This window comes from Branchiostoma floridae, chromosome 18, assembly GCF_000003815.2.
Source record: "Branchiostoma floridae strain S238N-H82 chromosome 18, Bfl_VNyyK, whole genome shotgun sequence".
In the NCBI taxonomy this organism is placed as follows: domain Eukaryota; kingdom Metazoa; phylum Chordata; class Leptocardii; order Amphioxiformes; family Branchiostomatidae; genus Branchiostoma; species Branchiostoma floridae.
Genome location: NC_049996.1, coordinates 13689607 through 13710419, shown reverse-complemented (window position 1 = coordinate 13710419; position 20813 = coordinate 13689607). Strand labels below are relative to the sequence as shown.

General features: G+C 41.1%; 2 protein-coding genes across 4 annotated transcripts in view; both read left to right on the top strand.

The window, feature by feature from the left end:
- Nucleotides 1-362, top strand: part of LOC118405429 — a 3493-nt gene extending 3131 nt beyond the window's left edge. Inside the window, exon 5 of the mRNA XM_035804928.1 lies at nucleotides 247-362. Coding sequence (XP_035660821.1) covers nucleotides 247-362 — 116 coding nt within the window. The remainder of the gene's footprint in view (nucleotides 1-246) is intronic.
- A 2521-nt stretch (nucleotides 363-2883) lies between these two features.
- Nucleotides 2884-16608, top strand: LOC118405991 (matrix metalloproteinase-19-like). 3 transcript variants are annotated; one of them, XM_035805844.1, is made up of 8 exons: nucleotides 2884-3224; nucleotides 11609-11682; nucleotides 12110-12240; nucleotides 12639-12863; nucleotides 13287-13547; nucleotides 14601-14723; nucleotides 15413-15586; nucleotides 16021-16608. In XM_035805844.1, exons 1-8 carry the CDS (start codon nucleotides 3129-3131, stop codon nucleotides 16416-16418), a joined length of 1482 nt encoding a protein of 493 aa, XP_035661737.1. In that variant the 5' UTR covers nucleotides 2884-3128; the 3' UTR covers nucleotides 16419-16608. The 3 variants fall into 3 exon arrangements, with proteins under 3 accessions (XP_035661737.1, XP_035661739.1, XP_035661738.1); XM_035805846.1 differs by lacking the exon at nucleotides 2884-3224 and adding an exon at nucleotides 10871-11025 and having other exon boundaries at nucleotides 12121-12240; XM_035805845.1 differs by lacking the exon at nucleotides 2884-3224 and adding an exon at nucleotides 10871-11025.
- The last annotated feature ends 4205 nt before the right edge of the window (nucleotides 16609-20813 follow it).

The window sequence follows — 20813 nt, the reverse complement described above, 5'->3', positions numbered from 1 at the left end:
CAGACAAGGCCAGCAATCAGCGACCCAGCACAAAAAGAAATGGCCAGCAAAAGTGTATTATGAGCCAAAAAGGCCCTAGAGAGCCTGATATGGAGGCTAGCTGCAACCTTCTTCACGTATGAATGGCCAATCACTTAGAACACGTGACCTTATTCCTGACCACGTGATTATAATTAGTATCGTTTGTTTGTTTTAGAAAAGAGCGATTTTAATTGTTTTTATCTATGTTGTGCTTTACATTTTCAGTTACTTCCTCGAAGTGTTGTACCAAGGATAAGTGTAACGGAGGGACAGCTGTTCTTCCTCAAATCGCGATGACGTCAGCTTTGATCGCCGTGTCGCTAGCCGCAGTGCTACAATGAGAGCAAACTCTACACCCCCCCTCCCCTCTTCCTCTGCGTGGTATGTTCCAGGCACTTACAGGCTGACACAAATGTTTCTTCAAACCATAAGCTCCTTGTTCAAACCAAATCTAATTCGACGCCCTCAAATCTCTGTGTAAACCGACCAATTTCATTTTTTTTAGTTTTCATCAGAATGTTCAGTGCAGTAGAAAAACAATCGAATTTCAGAAATAACTGAAGAAAATTGTGTCATCCTGAAGACTACTTTTGCTCATGAAGTGGCCGTTTTAAGTGTCACTGAGGCTTTTAAGTAATCTTTTTTCCGGACGAACATGATGGCCTTCACAGATTTTATTGCTGCATTGTGATTGGTCAAAGTTGTTGTCACGTGCAAAACAGTTTGGTCTGACTGGTCCGACAGATGTTGAATCTCTTCAAAGTCATGATGACGTCACAATACCACCACGGGGGTGGGAACAATATCTTCTGTACAGTAGAATAATATTCATACTTTGGTGATGTTGAATATGTTATTTGAATCGTCTGTGCACGTATGTCAAAGTTCAACTTGAAAAGAACAAGTATCCTTAGCCAGGTACGCCTATCCCCATTTTCTGATTTTAACCGTTGTACCAGCTGGTATTATGTATCTTACAGGTTTAGGTGGAAAGCGTCCATCTAAAACATAAGTGAAATTACATTTAGAAGAACACAACACAACTTGTCTGTATATCTCATCAGTTATGTCATGTATACGCCACATTTGCTATGTTACAAAAGGATAACTGACTGGGGTTGGGTTTTCTTGGTCTCGTATATACATAAATGTATGTTTGTGTGTCCGTAACATAATATCAAGGTCAAGGGACTAGGTAGGTAGTAGGTAGGTAACATAATATAGTCTGCACATTGTGACGTGTAAGTGTCCATCTATATGCTTTGAAATCCTGCAAAGTGAAACAGTGAAATATTAAGGTTACTAAATCTCTGTCACAAAAACCTTACCCGTGAAGTGTTGTATGCAGTTCATTCATCTAAGTGTACAAGTGAAATGTCCTCACTTTACTTTACATTTTCATGTTATCACCTCCATGACATTTGTCAGGCTTCTGTATACTGAAAGTGTCTAAACATGATATGATATGATATGATATTCGTTAATGAATAAACTTCACCGTCAATTGTTAGTGTGCAGGAATAGTCCTGTCATTCTTTCAATTCGCCCAAGGAGGTTTTAACCTCCAAGGTTTGGGGAGGTTTTTTTTAACCTCCTTGATTCGCCCAAGTTCCACTTGCCCATATTCACAAACGCTCTCTTCTTGACGTTTTTGAAACTAAAAACAAGGTTACTTATGTTTCTAACAAAGGTTTGTCTGCGTTGATAGCAATGCAGCCCAAACCAGTTGCTAATTCGTTTGTGCAGTACGGAAGGCCGCCGTTAGAGGCGCTTTGTTTTTCACAAACCAACGGCGATCATGAACGACACGATAGCTAAAGATGCATTCCCAAAGTCAACCTCTAGACGGCGCCAATGGAGGGGATCTTGAAAAGCGCTCTTCAAGCAGATGTTTGAGGGGAGATTGCTATTGATTGGTTGGCTAGTATGCTTGCTTGATTTGTCGATTCTTTCTTGACTACACAATGTACAGTTCCCGTCTTAGCTCATTCATTAATAATCCTGATAAGGATTGTAGAACTGAAATATATATAAATTTCCATTAATATGTCATTCTTTCCGAAACATATTTATGCTGCACCTTAGTCAATCCCAGAACAGCAGTCTTCTGTCCAATTAAAAAGAGGAGACATACAAACCTGTCCTACGATTGGACAGCTGCGATCGCCGTGCTTCTACTGAAGTTCCACGAATGTGTCACACAAAGACCCCGTATGTCATACGTCACTTGCGCCCCCGATTCGTGACTTCCACGCTTCGCAAAAGTTTTTACTTCTCAGGTAATAAAAGAATAAGAGACAGATACTTTAAAATGAGTCCAGCTTGAGTCCAGCTATTCAACTTCAACCTTTTGTCGCCTGAAAGTCTTAACACCTTTTTCCACAAAACGACCTCGTTGTCATAGCGACGGGCGCAAAACATCGTCCGACACTAAACGACCTGTTGTTGACTTGTATTCCTCGAAAATGATCTCAAGAAAGTTTAGCCCCGCCCACTGAAAAGCTAAACTTCCACTTGAGGTGACAGAGAAGACAGACGCTATGTGCAGTATTGTACAAGTTCATTGTACAGGGAAATTCCCCTAGCTCTTTATTTTCGACGATTGCAAGGACAACGAACAGTAGACCACGGCTTAACTGCAACCATTTCCAGTAGCGTGCATTTTATTGTTGGCGACAACATCCAGGATTCGAACTCCCAACCCCTTGGTCCTGTTGCAGGGTCGCTAACCACCCTTAAATGTTCTGCGCGTCACAGCAAGGCGCTGTGGCCTGGTTTTCCCTGCCTCGTGACCCTTCCCAAATACCCGAGCCCCTGGTTGTTGACACTGATTGCCAATTTAGTAGCGGGGGTGGCGGGTTGAGATCAGACTCCGCGCGTGACGTTATGAGAAGGTGCATTGGGTGGGGAGCGCCGCGCACCTGACCACATAGTAGGGCGTTTTCTCGTCATACCACTGTACGTGGTGCGCATACGCAACAACGCGCGGCTTCTACTTAGAGACAGGCTTCGCGGCGGGAGAGCATGCAGAGGGCCAGTTGCCGTAGGGCGAGGACCGGGGAACCGTCACCGAGCAGCCGCGCAGACTTCGGCGGGCAGCAGGCGCCATGAGGCCGCTGGATGTTCTACTCATCATCGGTACCGTACTCGCTTGGGAACTAGCTAGAGCAGACACCACTTCCAGGGACAACAGACTTTACGAGGTCAGTAAAAGGGCTAAATCTGAAAGGCCAGCTAGATGTCACTGCCTTATTGCGGGAGACAACTCCTAAAACATAAACTCCGTATGAGGCTTTTACCCAAACTGTAGGGTACAGACGTCCAAGAATGAGGGCAACTCTGATTAAGCCATTAATAATATATACCGTTTAAGGATGTCTTATTTTTGAAAATGTATTTTTCTCGTACTCGACATAACCATCTTTAAACGAGTGATTTAGTCACCAAATGTTGAAAGAACATGAGAATCAGGTTTACTTAGTCTCTACCAGACTCCGGCCTGGCCAGAGTACTGGGGGACTTTGGCTAAGTTAGGAATAAAAGTCTAGTGAGAGTTAATTGGCCTAGAAGTGAACTGACCAGCCGGCGGATAGCTGGATAGACTGAAAAATACTGACTGAAAAACAATAGTAACTTATTTGTCCCTATTTGACCAAATTCTTCTCTTTTGTCATCCAGCTAACACATCTGCTTGGAGACTAGGATTCCCTTGTGTTTTGAAAAGACTGATACTTCATCGTGCTTGAAGTGGCGTTAAATGGCAGCCTAGATCAACATAGCCGCCATTCAAATGTATCCGTATGATTAAGGCCTCGTTTATAGGCCCGTTTATAGGCGTAGGAACTATCCGTAAGTAGGTGTTAAAAGCCAAGAGACTAAGTGGTACATTAAAACAAAATCTTTCATTATTTCGAGGCCTACCCACATTACAAATATCAATTAAAAACAATCCATGCTTCTCGAGTTGTGCTGTTCATTCAAATTTACCAAAGCTACCAAAACGCAACCTTTTTGGCGGAGACAACCATGACTCAGATTAATACAGTAATCCTTATTTACACTATAAAAGTACAGCGATTTTGGTAAGATCTTTTACAGTTACTATACCGGTTATTACAAAGTTTAACTTAAGGCAGCATGCCTCAGATTCTAACTCAACATTCTAACATAGCATGGCTACAGAATTCGTAGAATGTGTAGGCACCACCGGCAAATTGCAGATCAAAAACAACAACAGATAGTTTATAGAGCGTTGACTTGATCACACAGGAAGGCGGAACTTAACGGTTGCATAAGCCAAATGTGACAAGTGGCCTACAACGACTATTGTAAACTTAACAACTTGACTCTTAGGTTGGCCGCGACGCCACTTAAACTGTGTAACTATAGACGCCCTTAAAACATTAATATGGTCGAAATACATAAGAGCTTTGCCCTTCAAGCACAGCGGATTGATTTTTTGAACAAGAATGGTTTGTTATCGCTAAGTGAGTGCCTGTGTGTAGTCATAACCTTCCCCGTTGTTCAGGGAGTATTTCAAGCCTACTGTGTTGACAAGGGTGGTCTTACGGAGAGAGCGCTGATGCAGGACCCTGTGCTGTAACCTGCTTATAATGTAAACTTGTCTGTGTCTATGCGATCACGTAACGTCTGTAGTGTCTAGTAACATCACGTGAGGTAATGAGAAAATGCCGTTGTCAAAACATATACATCAGGTTAAAGTACCTATTGTAGAATTTTGGCACCAAGTGTGACTTACTTAAACATATTCACGTCATTTCTGTTAAATTTCTAAGTCCCCTGAATTTTTGTAGCCTATCATAATTCTGCCAGTCGCGAAACGAATATATCCGAAGTTCTAAAACACCAATAGTACAACATATAGTTCTTCAGAATCTTCGGCACACAATAAAGTTTTTTTGAAGGGCGAAGGGTTCAAACAAATCTGGTGACCTCTTCTCCATGCATACAGTCTGCTTTCTACCCATAAACGCAGGTTCCTGATATAGAATATTACAGACCATAAAATGATCAGAAAACTTGATGACATAAATCAGAATAACCTTTGACCATATGTGTGTGGATAATCCGGATGGACACATGCGGTGTAAATCATCTTTGGATTAAGGCAGGGAAAGTTTGCAGTAGGTGGGTACTTCTGTTAGCATCTCTTGTACCTTAAAATGATTTCAGCATCTGATGGGTTTATTACGTAACTATTCTCCAAGCAGAAGTTGCTTGTAGAATAAGTTGTAACCACGTGTAGGCAGTATTTACATGACTGTTGGTCAGTCTCCAAGCAGATGTTCGGTATAGATATTTGTCTGGAGTGGATGGCTATTGCAAAATCAGCGACTGAGAAAACTTAACATACAAAAACTATTCTTAGTCTCTACCAAACTCCCTGGCCAATAGTAATAGAATTCGTAGAATGTGTAGGTACGGCCGGCAAATTGCAGGACAGAAACAACAACAGATATTTTATCCTTGGCCAAGTTAGGAATAAAATTCTAATAGGAGTTAATTGGCCTAATTGGTGTGTTGGCCGGGCATGTATCGGCAGATTTCGAAATTACTCTGGTAGCATTCCATACAAATTAGACACTACTGGATTGAAAATATTTGTTTTTCTTTTTGTAATAGTTAAAGTATGTTACCCACTCGCTGATTTTGCAATAGTTAAAGTATGTTACCCACTCCACCCCCTTTACATCCACACACAACATAGGTTTTACGTATCTTTAAAGGCATGTCGAAGCGTTCATAATCAATTAACTTTAGGACAAACGGTGACACTGCGGCAGCTTGTTCTTATTTCTCCGTCACCCAAGATGTCGCACAGTTCCCTGTCCCCAGTACAAGACGTGTGTGTATGTGACTGTAACCTGGAATCCAGCCTCCTTGTGGCTCGGTCTACCGTAGTTAGTGCAGGCTTTTTACGGGGCAAGTGTAGCTCTCAGCCGCCGGGGTACTCGACAACACCCTGTAGGATTTACTCGCCCAGAGGGATATTAGCCGGCCACTGGGCAAAGTCAAACCGCGTGAAAATTTTACCGGGTGTAAACGATTACCCCGGCGGCTGAGAGCTGCAATGGCCGCGTAGAGAGCCTACACTAACTACGGTAGGCTGTTCCACAAGGAGACTGGATTCTAGGTTAATGTAACTGGTGCTGTCAACCTTAGACCAGTCCCGTCACAACAATGTGTGCACACATAGGAAGCCAGGGATAACATTCCGAACCACCAGCAGACTTAGTAAGTAACTAATAGCACTGCGGATTCCTCAAATTGTCGAGGAGTCTATTGAAAAATACCAACCCGTCTTGCCTGATGCATTCGGCAAGAAATGTAGGCCATGTTGTTCTATCCCAAGGCTGTGGAGTCTCATGTAAACATTGTATTCAATTGATTGAAAAACATGATTTTGATTATTTTTTTGCAAAGTTGTGTGGCCCAAGGGCTATAGAAACGGCGATGGGCACCGACCTATACACCATATGGTGTTGGAAGGACGTCTAGGTCTAGATCTGCCTCTATCTCTTATCTGTATCCCTATGTAGCTATCATGTTGAAGCAAAACAACCAACAAACGAACAAACTTTCGGATCAACTTGTGGGCTCACTGTATAGATCTGGATACGAAGGTTAGGCCACGCTTTCTTAATTTTATGGATGTCATCATTTGGAGACACAAGACAATGCGTGAGGGCGAAAAGATGAATAAAAATCCAGCAATAAATGCTGCTAAACCACAGGACTAAACATTCACTCCATCCTTTCATGGGCTTGGATTGTCTTTTGCTATTGGGCCATATGTCGCCACAGTTTCTCATAGAGAACAGGCGAAAATCAGTGCGCGCGCAGATGGCATCCATAGAATTGAGTCAGTGTGGCCTCACTTTCTGCTCTAATTTTGGGTACAAGGAGAGATTTTAGTTTATTGTCCTTCCAACATGACCTGAAGTCATCCCGCACTGATTTCAGTTTACTGACAGATTCCGGTAACGGCTTTTTGTGATAACACTGCGACAGTCCCGTCAGACATTGCGGCTTCAGTGTCAGTCAGCAGAGTTGAACTGCATACATGCTTGTTGTGTACAGTTGTGTCGAACAGTCATTGTTATATGTTTTATTTGTGTTGTACATGTCATAACTTGAAACACTATTATCAGTAAACAACAGCATTCATATATTGTGCTTGACAGAGAGGAAATATTTTGATAGATTTAATTTATTTCAAGTGCAAAGTCACCAAGGTCACAAACATAAACTATGTAGTATGTATACAACAGAGAGCAGTGTTTTTTTTTTGGAACATAATCTTTATTCATTTTTGAAAAAAAAAGACACAACAATACAAAGTGGATGTACAAAAAAGCAACCTAAACCAGGATAGAGAGCAGTGTTTAAACGAAGTCATAAGTATCTGTGCAATGAACGCTATCTTTATAACGATTTACGAACCTGTCTTTATACTTTGAGACATAATTTATAAACACATGTATGCATCTCTACTGCACATATGTCTCGATGCAAACTTCAACACCCCACCCTCTTCCAACCTCCAAACTACAAATAAACACTTGTCGTTCTTGTAGACTTGACACTTTGTGGAAACATACCTAAGAAGAGGAGTACTAGATCCTCGCTGGCTCGACTCCAGCAGCGAAAATATTTGGGCAGATTTTAGCAGACTGAGACAGAGCCCCTCCCTCGCAGTGTGTTAGATAAACACTGTCTTCATTTCCGGTTGTAGGTTTATTTCTACTATGTACGTTTGGCTCCACTCGCTAGGTAACTGTCAAAGCACGTCAATCATTTTGTCTGCTAAAAATATATTGATCTTTTGAATGCGAAAATGAAAAAAAAATAAATGCAAAGGAGATTGCATATTGAGTCATACTATATAGATGAAATAAAGTGAAATCCAAAATGCTGTTGACATTGAAGATAAAATCCAAAGGACCCTATCATCTACAGTAGTGTAACGCTCGTCAAAAGAGGCATGTTAAAGTTTAAGCGTACGCCTGTGTCTGTTTGGATAAAGACTTAAATCCAAATGTAAGCAGAGTAGTATATATATGTACCAAGTACAGTACTGAACTAGTATAAGCTCCCGTCACTTCTGATCTTCACTTTGTGAATTAAGTTCAAACTTGAGCTATTCGTCTTCCTGGGTACTATAAGAATAAACACTTTCTCAGAACACAAACTGACTCAATAAAAAGCGACGATGTCTTATATACACACAGTAAAGCCATTCTGCTATTTCCTCCGAAACGAGTTCACAAAATATGGTTTGTCAAAGGATGTTACAACTGGCCTACCTTCCTCTGTATATTGTGACAGACGAATATAAATCAACACTTTTACTCTATGTTGAAACGCCCTTAAGAAAGATCGAGTGATTCCCACCCATCTTTGTTTATAGTCCCAGAGCTGGGCTTAATAGGAACCCTGGTGTGTCCACTGTAGACACATTAAACCAAGTATTACAGCTAACACTATGAAAATAAGTAAGGATTTGATGAGCACAAAATCACCAAACACTTCGGTAAAATGATTACTTGAATGTCAAGACGTTAGGGACCCCTTGGGACGTCGTGATATTTCAGGTGTCTTGCAGAGTTAGATAATAAACCCCAAAGTCCAAGACTTCCCTTTTTCTAGCTAGCTTCTTTTACTGTTCGATAAAGTATATCCGATCTTACGGCGACAATACCGAATGTGTCTGTATCCTAGCATGAGACTTGTCGATACTCCAATGATTAAAGGTCCTTGTGGTGCGTGTTTACATTGAATAGTCGCAAATAACCACAGGTTCGAACGCGCGTTCGGTTCGAATTACGTGATAGAAAATCATCGAACATCATTCGAATTCGGCTGGACAAGGGGACAGGCGCCACAACTCCAACGTGGATCGAGCGTCCCCGGGCCACCTTAGCTCAACCGAGTGGGCAAGCAAATAAACTATGGGCCGATATATCTGCTTGAACATGTCGATGCAATCCTTCAACTTGAATGGGTGGTTTCCAAAATAAAATCTGAGAGGGATTCTCGCTTCTGATTGTTGCGCTTTGCCGCAATCTGTAAATCTTTAATGTACAGCCTTACTGTCACGCGAGGGCCAACCTCTTCAGTATTAGTCATGCTCCATAGGTGACACAATACCGCATGGAAACGATTTGTCACTGTAAGAATTGTGCCAATCTGAGGAACCCCAGACTTGTCGGGATCAGAGGATCTGAAGTTTGACTTGGCTCAGGAGATACTAACTCAGGAGGATCGTTTCACTGTGGGTCGCTTTACTCGTCAATCTTAATGACAGCAACGTGGAGACATTTGTACTTTTGGTTCTCTTCCAATATATTGAATTGGAGTCAGCGCTCCCCCCAAAAAATAAACGCCGCCGCTCCGAAAGTCTGCGAAGGAGGCTAAAACACGCACACCTGGTTTAAGTATATCTTTTCTATAATTAAAATTACGTCGATGAGAGTTAGAGAGGTATGATAGGACAAGCCAAAAAGCAGTTACTCAAGCAACTGGATATGATTTTGGAGGAGTTCACACAATTTTCTATATGATTACAATTGTAGAAAATACCATGTCCTGCTGTGCAATTGGATCCGTTCTGTGACACAAAATGAGATGAGGGCGCGAAGGCTAATGGCGATCACCAGACGGTTTTGGAAGGGCGATGACACAAAGGTTTTAAAGTGGGTGGTCTAACGGATCTACAAAACTGTCAAGAAACTGTGCCCCCTTCCCTACGTAATTTCACATTAGGTTTAACTCTCTTTAAGGATCGCACTTCATATGAACTTGACTGTAAACATGTTCTCACATATCAGGGACCCAAGGGAATATTCGGCCAACACTGCCTCACAGAGCTTCTATACACGGTTCGGAGTTACTTTTCTGGTTACCTTAAGTACCCAAAGCCCTTCAGTGGCCCTCGAATGTGTATGAGGTCCAGCTGATGACAGAATGTTTGGACGTTCCATTATGACTCTCCCTTCTCTCGTATTATTAGTAGTTTATCCTTGACCATTGTATACAAGAGTCACTGTACTTTTTGACGTGTCAATAAAACTACGTTATCATATTATTAGCAATACGGCTGGACTCAAAGGCCGGGCTGCTGTGTGATACTTGTTGCTCCATGAATTTCTGTTACTGTACATGTAGGAGAATATCTGATTCCTATTGTGAATGACATGAAAAAGAAGTATAAAGTTGTTGCTTTTTTATGGTGACAGCGATAGTGGCAGTGGCGATCGATGTTAGCATTCCCAATCATCTGACCCCTCTTTGTACTGGAGAGCGGACGAAAAACGCGGCGTGTGATTAGAAGGTCACAATTTTCCCAAACCACATCTGCTTGGAGGGTATACTAATTCGACAATTTGTCTACAGTAACACTTTTGGCACCTATCGCAGCCATGTTGAATTCCTCCTCTCAACCTCCATTGCCCTCTCCTTATAACGACAGCTATGGCGGAAATGTAGCCGGAACCCATGTCAAATCTGCCACAAGTTCGATTCACCCTGAAATATCATGATCATTCCATACATGCCGTATAACTCGTGCCAAACTGACAAAATCCATGGAAGTCCTTAGCAAGACAAAACAGCCAAGTAGACTACGACGGTCAGTGTCATTGTGCAAAAGCGCACAAGTTCTCGATCAAAGAAAGTTTTCTTTATGTCATTGAAAAATTAAGAATGTGAACATTTGTGCCATATATTTCAGCTATAACCTTTGGTACCATAGTAAAGTGTGGACAGTGTCCATGATCGACATGGATGGACAAGTGATACGTCTGAGTAACCAGGTTAAGGTCAGATCATCACTGTGACCCAAGTGTCAAAGGTCATAAGATGTGACGGAACATTCGAGTGGTACTGATGAGAAAATTTTCCTGAACTGAAGGGTCTAAAACTCTGCGTATACCAATGACTTTGCAGTAAGACTATAGTTTTGGTGAATTAGAGTCTGTTGAGGTGAGTTCAGAAAGTTCTTACCAATATCTTCATATTATTTCCCATGATATTTAAACATTGAAACAATCTGAGACTTCTGTCTTGCCAAAAAAACGTTGATGCCCCCCTCCCCACTATCTCAAACACGGTTCGCATTCGCTAGAAATAGTTTCGAGGATTAAAATTACGATTTGATGAGCTTAGAGTTGCACGTTAAACCCAAATGATAACTTCAACGTCCGTTAGACTTAGAGAAATATGCCTTTTTGCTGTTTATCAGTCTCCGCTTATGTGGGTCAAAGGTCATGACGTCATTGTCTCCTGATACATATATAGTGTAGCAGACTATTGGTTCACCCTCTTTGTCAGAATTTAGGTATTGCGCGAAATCGTTATCAGGATGATGTCAGTCTCTGTGTTTGTCATGTGCACATATCTGACTCTTGACACAAAGCGAAGCAAGTGATCCCCACATAAAACCACAGAGAATACAATATTACAACATTGAATTACCTCAGTCCTTACATATATAACATTATCAACTGTTTGGCAACCTTATTTTTGTGTAATAACAAGAAATGATTATTTCCCTCTCTCCTCATAGGTAACAGAATGGAATAATCTAAATGAGATAGGTGAGGGCCAACCAAACACCACATTATCATGGACAGACACAGGGTAAGTATTCAGGTGCCATTAGAGTTTGAGTTAGAGTTAGAGTTCTTCAGTTGAGTAGGTCTCAGTATCACTCTAGTTGGAACTGCTTCTCATTAATGTAACTTTTCTTGCCCTTACAGTTCTTGCCCTTTTCTTGCCCTTTATCATGCTATTATGGTGCCAAATTAGTTCCTCTTGGTTTATTTATGGTTCACAACAAGGACATACAAGTAGATGGTAGAGTAAAGGTAGACCCATAGCCTTTTTGAGACTGTAGGGGCAATGGGTTGTCTATTACACTGAGAATTGGAAGACAGAGCCCATCCCTCTCCTTCCATTGCTTTTTATCTCCCCAAGCTGAAAGTCAGGTAAAGTTCTACTCTTAAATAGTTCAATGGAAAAACATACAGTGTGTGGAAGCTTTCATAGTCTGTGTCCTTTTGATCAGTGTTGTTTCAGGAGGTACAGATGACAAAGAGAGTGATGATGAGCTGGACAGCATGGTCTGTGGGTTTGATGACTCTGTCCTGGATGTTACCCATGACAGCAGTGGAAGAAGTCAGAGATATTCCTTATACGGTAAACATCACTGTCAATTTCTTCATCTAACTTTCTTCTATTTTATGTTAGTTTAAGCTTGACAATAGTTTGTGTGATCTTACATTGAGTCCTTTTGGATAGGAACATACAGCTGGAAGTCCTAGGCTTTGGCTTGGTTGAGGTGTCAAACCTGCATGTGAAGAAACTAAACTTATCATAGTTATTAGAAGTAGGGGTGACTCAGTGTTAACTGAAAATGCACGGCATAGCAAAGCTGCATTGCACTGCTATTGATAAGGCACTTTATCTCAAGCATTACACTTCAAGTGTGATTCGCTTTATCTTTCCTTTTATCATTTTCATCTCTCTTTGGCCTGGAGATATTTTCATCAGCTATCATCAAGTTTTAAGTAAAATTTTGTTATCACATTTTGCAGCGAGTAAGTGGAAAAAGAAACATCTCTACTACCGCATAGTCAACTCTCCTCACAACAACGAGGCTGAGAAGTATCGTGTACAAAACACAGTGGCACGTGCCATTAAGCTGTGGAGTGATGCCTCACCGCTCACGTTTTATGAGGCGAAAGACAGACAAAAAGCGGATTTCGTTGTAAAGTTTATCAAGGGTGATCACAACGACGGATACCCTTTTGATGGTGAAGGTACGAAATGTTTTTTCTTAATATTTTTATTATAGACTCCTTGCTTGTCATAGTAGATACTGATAATGAATGAAGAACTTCATGGTGCATTTTTACCCAACCAAGCTAAGTACAGGTTACTAAGAAGACAAAAGATACATGTAAAATTCATACATCTATCCTAGCATAGATGTTCGTCTTGACAATAGTTGGTAGTCAATAGTAATAAGCAAGTGCCAGTTTCCCAAGACACAATATGAATATAGATTTTTCAGTGCTAGTAGCCTAGTGATCAAGTGAGGGAATGAAACAGTACAACAATATAGGAAATTGTGAGATCTTCGTGCCATTGTTTTCCATATTGGTTCCATCCCTTCTTCAATGTTACAACAATATTGCTGTACTTGTATTTATCTGCCTGTATCCATATTGTCTTTCCAACAGGTGGTATCTATGCACATGCCTTCTTTCCTCAAGATGGAGACGTGCATTTCGACAATGACGAGATCTGGGCTCTGAAACAAGAGAACAGCCCTAAGAAGGACCTTTTCATCATCGCAGCACATGAACTTGGGCATAGCCTTGGTCTTGGACACTCTAAGGTTGACGGAGCGGTCATGAGGCCGAAGTACCGGGATATCATGAAACATAAGGACATTGAGAAACTGTCTTCTGATGACACGGCTGCTATACAGGCTGTATATGGTTGGTATATATCATGTAGCTTTTAGCCCATGGAAACAAAGGGAATATTATAGCTGCATGTGTTGGTGGGTGGGAATGAGTGAATGAGAGAAGGAGTGGATAAGTGAGTGAGTGTGAGAATTAGTCTGAGTGGTTGAGTAAAAGGAGTGAGTATATAGATGAGAGTGAGTGAGTGCATGGGTGAGTGAGTGAGTGAGTGAGTGAGTGAGTGAGTGAGTGAGAGTGAGTGAGAGAGTGAGTTAATATATGAGTAAGAGTTATAGTAAGTGTAGAGCAAATTAGAATGTTGTTGTTGAGCAACTTAGATATCAGCTACATCAGATATCAGTCTTTTGGTAATCTTCATTTTGCATGTACCGTATATTCTCGAATAAAGTACGCACTTTGTTAACTTTTCAAAATTGAAAAGGTGCTACAAGTTGTTGCCAAAGTTGGGGTGCGTACTTTATTTGAGGTTACTGCACAGATAAATGGTAAGAAAAGCCTAAAATAAAGCAAGGTGGAGCTACACTTCTAGTAATGTTTCAAAACATACACATTGTTGTTGTCTTGAAGTTGTCTAAACATGAAACAAAGAAATTGTCTTAACATGATTTACATATTAACAGTGGCATTTGCATACAATCCTTTTGAGTTAGTGACTTTGACTTGTACAACTGGTTTTGCCTGATTTCTTCTACCAGTTCTCAGTGATTTTTATAATTTGCAGCAGGCAATTCACAAGTTTATAGAGACAATGACAGTGTAAACCCAGGTTATTTTATGCAAAATGACCTGGGGAAAACATCATAAATTCGAATTTATTTAGTTAAAGGTCTGTTCAAAACTGGTGGAGAAGGGGTGCGTACTTTATTTGAGTTTTTCCTTTGTACCTTTCAGTCCCAAAGATCTGTCTAAGACTTGTCCAAAATCAGGGGTGCGTACTTTAATTGGGGTGCGTACTTTATTTGAGAATATACGGTAGTTTTTTTAGCTAATGTTTTTTAATGTTCAAATAAATCAGAGAAAAGTATTATATTTCAACTTTGTGTTTCATTTGTGTCATCTATTTAGGCCCATGCCCTAAAGTGGAGTATTGGTTAAAAGACCTTCTGAAAAGAAGAACGAAGCCAAGACCACCGATTGGTAAAAGGCGACCCAGTACGTGTTCTGGACCTTTTGATGCCATGTTCCTTGGTAAGCAACTTTATGCCATGGTGCATTCATAATGCACGAAAAAATGGGTTCTTCTGTAAGATCTATTATGCCATATTGGTGTCGAAGAGATGAACCTTAGCATTTACCGGGATGGGGGATGATACCAGCTTCCAAAAACCTTTGACCCATTGCTCCAGACAATCACTGGTTTTGTTTACATCCAGGATGTTCTACCACTGGTGCATCTGGACATCTGTAGATTAGGCTACTGGTTGACATTTGAATTAACATTCAAATCAATCTTTTGTGCTCTGCCTGTGGTATTCTGCCAGCCAGTGCGTCACTGCAACATCGTTGCAAACGCTTGGAAAGATAAAGATTCGTTATTGACACATTATTGTTTGTCTTCAGGCCTCGACAATTAGGACCTTGACACTTTGATACTTTATTCAGTCTATCACCTATCGTTATACATGATAAATACATAGTAGCTGATCTTTCTGGACCTAGCGCAAATCTTCCTGGAAACGTTGGACTTATTACTGTTTGTGTCCAGGCGCTGACATGAGGACCTACGTGATGAGAGGCCGGTACTTCTGGAAGCTGAAGTTTTGTTACTAACACATTATTTTTTGTGTCCAGGCGCTGACATGAGGTCCTATGTGATGAGAGGCCGGTACTACTGGAAGCTGAAGTTTTGTTACTAACACATTATTGTTTATGTCCAGGCCCTGACATGAGGACCTATGTGATGAGAGGCCGGTACTACTGGAAGCTGAATGAAGAGAGGATGATCGGCAGGCCACAGCCTCTGCTCATCAAACATCGCTGGCCTGGCTTACCGGGGAACGTCAACGCTGCCGTCACGTCGTATTACACTAAAAGAACATATTTCTTCAAAGGTAGCAATGTAACATAGCATTGGCATTCATGAGTTAAAAGAAATGCTTGATAGATTGGTACGTACATGTTTAGCCATGGTCTTTTGTACGAATGCCATCGTATGCTGGGAGATGCAGGGCATTATGGGTATCTCGGGGCAAAAAGCATCATAAACATGACAACACGTAATTCGGTATATGGGTGTTGAGTTAGGTCTGATCCGTGTTCCCATTTTAATGATGTTTTTCCCTCTTGAGTTAACCATAGTGTCTACGCATCTCCCATTTTGCACTAGGATCTATGAGAGGGTGTATTTTTTTAACCCTGCATTGCAAGCTCTCGTCTAGGTCATTATTAGTAATAAATTCCACTATGTATGAGTTGCTCAAGAAGTCAAAGGCTGAGATAGATAAAATGCTTTGGTTGCCTACTGACTGTTTGTTTCCTCCCCTAGGTGACCGGGTTTGGAGATACAACAACAATGTCCTGGACAGCAATTATCCAATCAAAATAAAGGGCACAGGTTTGCCAAAGAACCCGGATGCCGCTCTAGTCTGGGGGCCTAAAAACAGAATCGTCATCTTCAGGGGCAAAAAATTCTGGGTCTGGAACGAATTCACTAGAAGAGTAGACATGGGGTTCCCAAAACTCATCCGCAAATACTGGCACGGAGTCCCCAACCATCTAGACGCTGCCTTGCGCTGGAAAAACGGCATAACTTACTTCTTCAAGAGCGGCTACTATTGGAAATTTGAGGACGACTTGGAGAAAACAGCGAAGTGTTACCCGCGACCGGTGGCGCTGTATTGGAGCAGTTGTGGTGGAACGTCATTGGAGAGATATGGGACATGAGCAGAGGCCGCCATCTTGGATTTCCCTGGCCTTTTGACCTTGAAGTTTGTTTTGGACATTGTGTGTCTTCCCAGGTTGCTAACTGTGAAGGGTGTCAACCTGAGTGTAGAATGTCGCAGTAGACTGTTGCAGGGTGAAACCAAGGCCTAACAACACCATTCAAGGTTATGGCTAGCTTAATAGTACACACACTGCTTTCCTAGGAATGACTGAGGGCTCGAAATACCACCTGCATAGTATGCAGGTTAGTTCAGGTAAAATTGGACCTGTGCAGGTATTTCTGGTGTCTACCTGCACTGGTTCATGTGGTGGGTTTTATACATAAATGTCATATGATGTATATGGATTGTTATAAGCTGCATTGAATGTTACCACCTAGAAAGTAGAAAAGAAAAAAAAATGGTTCCTGAGCATTTCTAGTGTGATCCATACTTCCTGAATTCAGACTGGTGCAGGTAAAATTTGTCTGGTGCATGCAGGTAATTTGAGTGTTACTTGCACCAGTGCAGCTATTTCGAGCCCTGGACTTATAGTAGTATGTCACATTTTGAGACACACATATTTAGAACATACAGGGACAGCTTAGCAAGTATGAGGTGAATTTTCCTAAAATGATACAACAGACCAATATGCTATAAATTGTTTGACATTTGCTTGTAAAATCTGTCTAACATTTGACATTCAGATATCAATGCTTAGTGAGCTAGTCTATGGATCATGCTGTGTATGCTCCCAACTATTTTGTACAGTAAAGATACAGTTTTTTTCATGTTTCTTCAACATATGAATTGGCTTCCTGAATTCATTGTAAACTTTTCAACATTGTTGGTGCTGCTCTGTCTGTCATGTTTGATACATTTACAGATGTATTATGTGTTATGAATATGAACAAAAATTTGAAGTTGAAGGGTGGTAGCATTCGATAAAGAATGCAATGTTCAGGAGATACGTGGACGTGCATTTCAAAAATGAGATGCTAGGTGGTGCTATGAAGTGGATGCTCACAATTGAGCGAAGGTGAACTTTCTCTTTTGCATTAAAATTGTCTATTAAAACAGAAAATAAAATTAACTTTGGCTGTTGGTTATCAAGCTTAGATTGCACGAACAGCCAATGCATTTTCTTTCAAATGAATGACTTCATTATGATGTGTTTTAGGGGGTATGGAGAGCCACAATGTATTTCATTTCCTTGTATACACACGTGTTTTTTTCTTCAGACAGTTTTCGGGTTTCTCTCTCCCATAAATATTGCTTTCAGGTTGGAACAGGGCATGAGAACCAAATCAAGTCCTTTGTCGACATGTTTCCCCCATACCCAACCTGTGATTGTGTAAATGCTTTACCTTTTGACTACGGTTAATGACATCACAGACCTCAAAATAAACCGTGGTTTCACAGTTGGCGGGAAAACTATTCCCGCCACTTGACAGTGATCAAAGCTTTCAGCCAATGGCTCACCTTTACGACGAGAATACCTGTTTGTATTCGTTCATTCTTTTTGATGACTTGATATCTACATCGACCTTGTCTATCTCGGTACAATTTCGCATCTGTCTGTTTATAAAATCACATGATTGATTAACATGTGTCACTCTAATGCCTACTTAATTTACAAGCGTGACGAGACATACGTGATTAACATTTTTGAGGTAAGAGTGTTTATTTTGCGTCGTTTCGGAGGATGGTTCTACTTGTATAGCGGGACGGATTCCGTGCATAGTTCTGCCTACTCCGAACAAGTGTAGCAATTACTTAAGCACATACCGGGACGCATGTGTAGAAACACCGTCTGAATAGGAACTGTGTACGGGTACAAATTGGGCTTATTGAATTTCAAGCCTTCAGATTGACACGAAACAGACATGTGAGAGTTGCGATGATTTGTCATAAACGCATTACATTTGTCATGGTTTGAAAATGCGGTTATAGCTGCTAAATCTAATTAAGCATTTGTGTCTTTCAGTCAGATCTTCAGTCATGAATGTCTTGATGAATTCTTACGAAAACGCAACCTTATTTCATTACTGTCACTTACATGGCGTAGTTAGTAGTAGTATAGGGACACGTGCATGATAATGGCATAGTTAAGTAATACAAATGTGTCTAGACTTCGGATGCGGATGCAATTTTGGAAACGGCCGACCTACTGGCTTTTGCAATCAATCAACCAATACTAGTACATATAATCCCTTTGAAGTTTACTCTACCGAATATCTATGCTCTGCGTCTCCATTTAGTTTATACTTCCAATTCTCCCCCTCTCTAAACTGTATTTGAAACTTCTTTTTTAACCACATTTCATGAGTTGAATCGGAAGTAAAAATGTTTGACTTCAGTTTCCAACCCATGGTTCTAAATCGTGGCCAGCCAGTGATATATTTAGCAATCAGCCACCCGTTTTATTGAGAAAAGTACGGTAAATATACAAAGAATTCATGGTTTATTCATGAAGACAAGAAAGGTAAGCCCCCAAACACCGGCAGTGTTTGCTTACCGTCCCGCAGGGGTGGGTACCGGTACAGAAAATCCAGGTCCAAAGGATCAAGTCCAGTTTCGAACCTGGACCTGATTCAGTATGTGACTCCCACTGGTATTTTAAAATCCTACAAAGCTAACTGCCTCTGTACTTTTGACTTTAAAACTTGGTAGAAATGTCTACAGACTCTACTTCGCTCGTGTTGTTTTCCTCGACCGGTGAGCCCCAAAAAGTGTGAATGCCTGATTATATGATTTGCTCATTTTACAATAGGTCCAACATCCGGTCTACCGATTTTTTTTCATGTCCGGTTTTTCTGGACCAGTCCAATGAGAAAAACCGGTTGGGAACCGTTTCTGGGAATATGTCGTCTGACTCACCTGTCAATCACCGACTTTGCACCGTTGCGCATGCGCTTACAGTATGTGGTGTATTCCGCCAACCGCTTTGTAGAAAAGTGATGCGACATTGTGAAGTCCCGAATATTCTTGAAGAGCAAGGATGAGAAGAAGGCCACAAAGACAGCAAAACCATTCACTGGTTTCAACAACTGGTGAAAAAGATGCCTTACAACACATTTCTTTCCGTTTTTTAAATACGTATGATACAGACCATCAACTGACGAAACATCAGAAGTGCATGTCTAGTCATTGTAAATGTAATGTATGGGTAACGGAGAGCAAGAGGTATTACATTAGGCCACACTGTCTTTATGATATGAACGACCTCCGCTCGAGCATTAATTTTGTCCGTCCCTCTTGAAAGACAATTTGTGACCACACTGTAAGTCATACAAAGAAGCTGCAAAATGAACAAATATATGCCGCAATTTGGAAGACAACATGGAAAATAGAGGCAAAATGGCAAAAAAATTGTTCGATATACCGTTTTCTGATTGTTCAATCACTTCTTCGAACTCTGTGACCCTTAACAATTTAGTCGACGTTTTTGCCCAACTTTTTTGCTTTATGTTTTCGGGTGCCCATAGAAATTATAAATAGAAATGTCATTATAATCACATCAGCACGACATTAAGAGAAAAGTTCGGCATAAACACAACCCCACCCGGTGGAGTATCATCACGCAAGGTAATGTCTACCATGGCGGCCTTGGCTGAGGAGTTTCTGTCGTCTGTTTTGCCCACATAGCTGAAAACAACCACAGCCTATATCATTATCCACAAATCAATACACACAGTGAGGGAATATATACAAACTCACTGCAATTGAAAAATCTCACGAAGAAAGAAAATACACATCATTTAGTGCAACAAAAGTACATGTATTGTAAGAAGCAACGGAAGGTGCTACCAGGACGAAGCACTTCACAGTGTGTATATTTACTCTGCCACCGGTTTTGACTCCAAATACACGTTTCAAACGTGCCGTCTGAAACTCGCTACCCTGTCTGCTGGGCCCTTAAAGTAATTTCTCAATGTCTATTTATACAGAAGCGATAGGCTTTGTACGACTACAAGTACCCACAGCACTCGAGAACCCTACAGCCCATTCAGACGTGTTATCTGTTTGTTTTGACCCGCACCACACACAAACACTACAGAGAAACACCGCTTTGCTTTGAAAGAAAATTTCTTCCCACCGACTTGTCTCCCCCACAACATTTCTCTGTTTACCTAAGGAGGAAGGATAGCCCATTTATCCATTGTTGTCGTGTTTAAAAAGGGGTTCCCTTTTAACAAACAGTCTGACACAGAAAGCGAGATAGTTATCACTGCTCACAAAGGATTATGTACACTCTTCAGCGGCTGGTGACAGTAAATACGGGCATTATCTTAGAAATCACTTAGATACATGCTTACGATAGCATACATATTCCAGGTACTTTATGCCATAAACACCCAAACATATTCCTATAAGCCAAAAAGTTGATACTCAAGCAACTGGATATGGTTTTGGA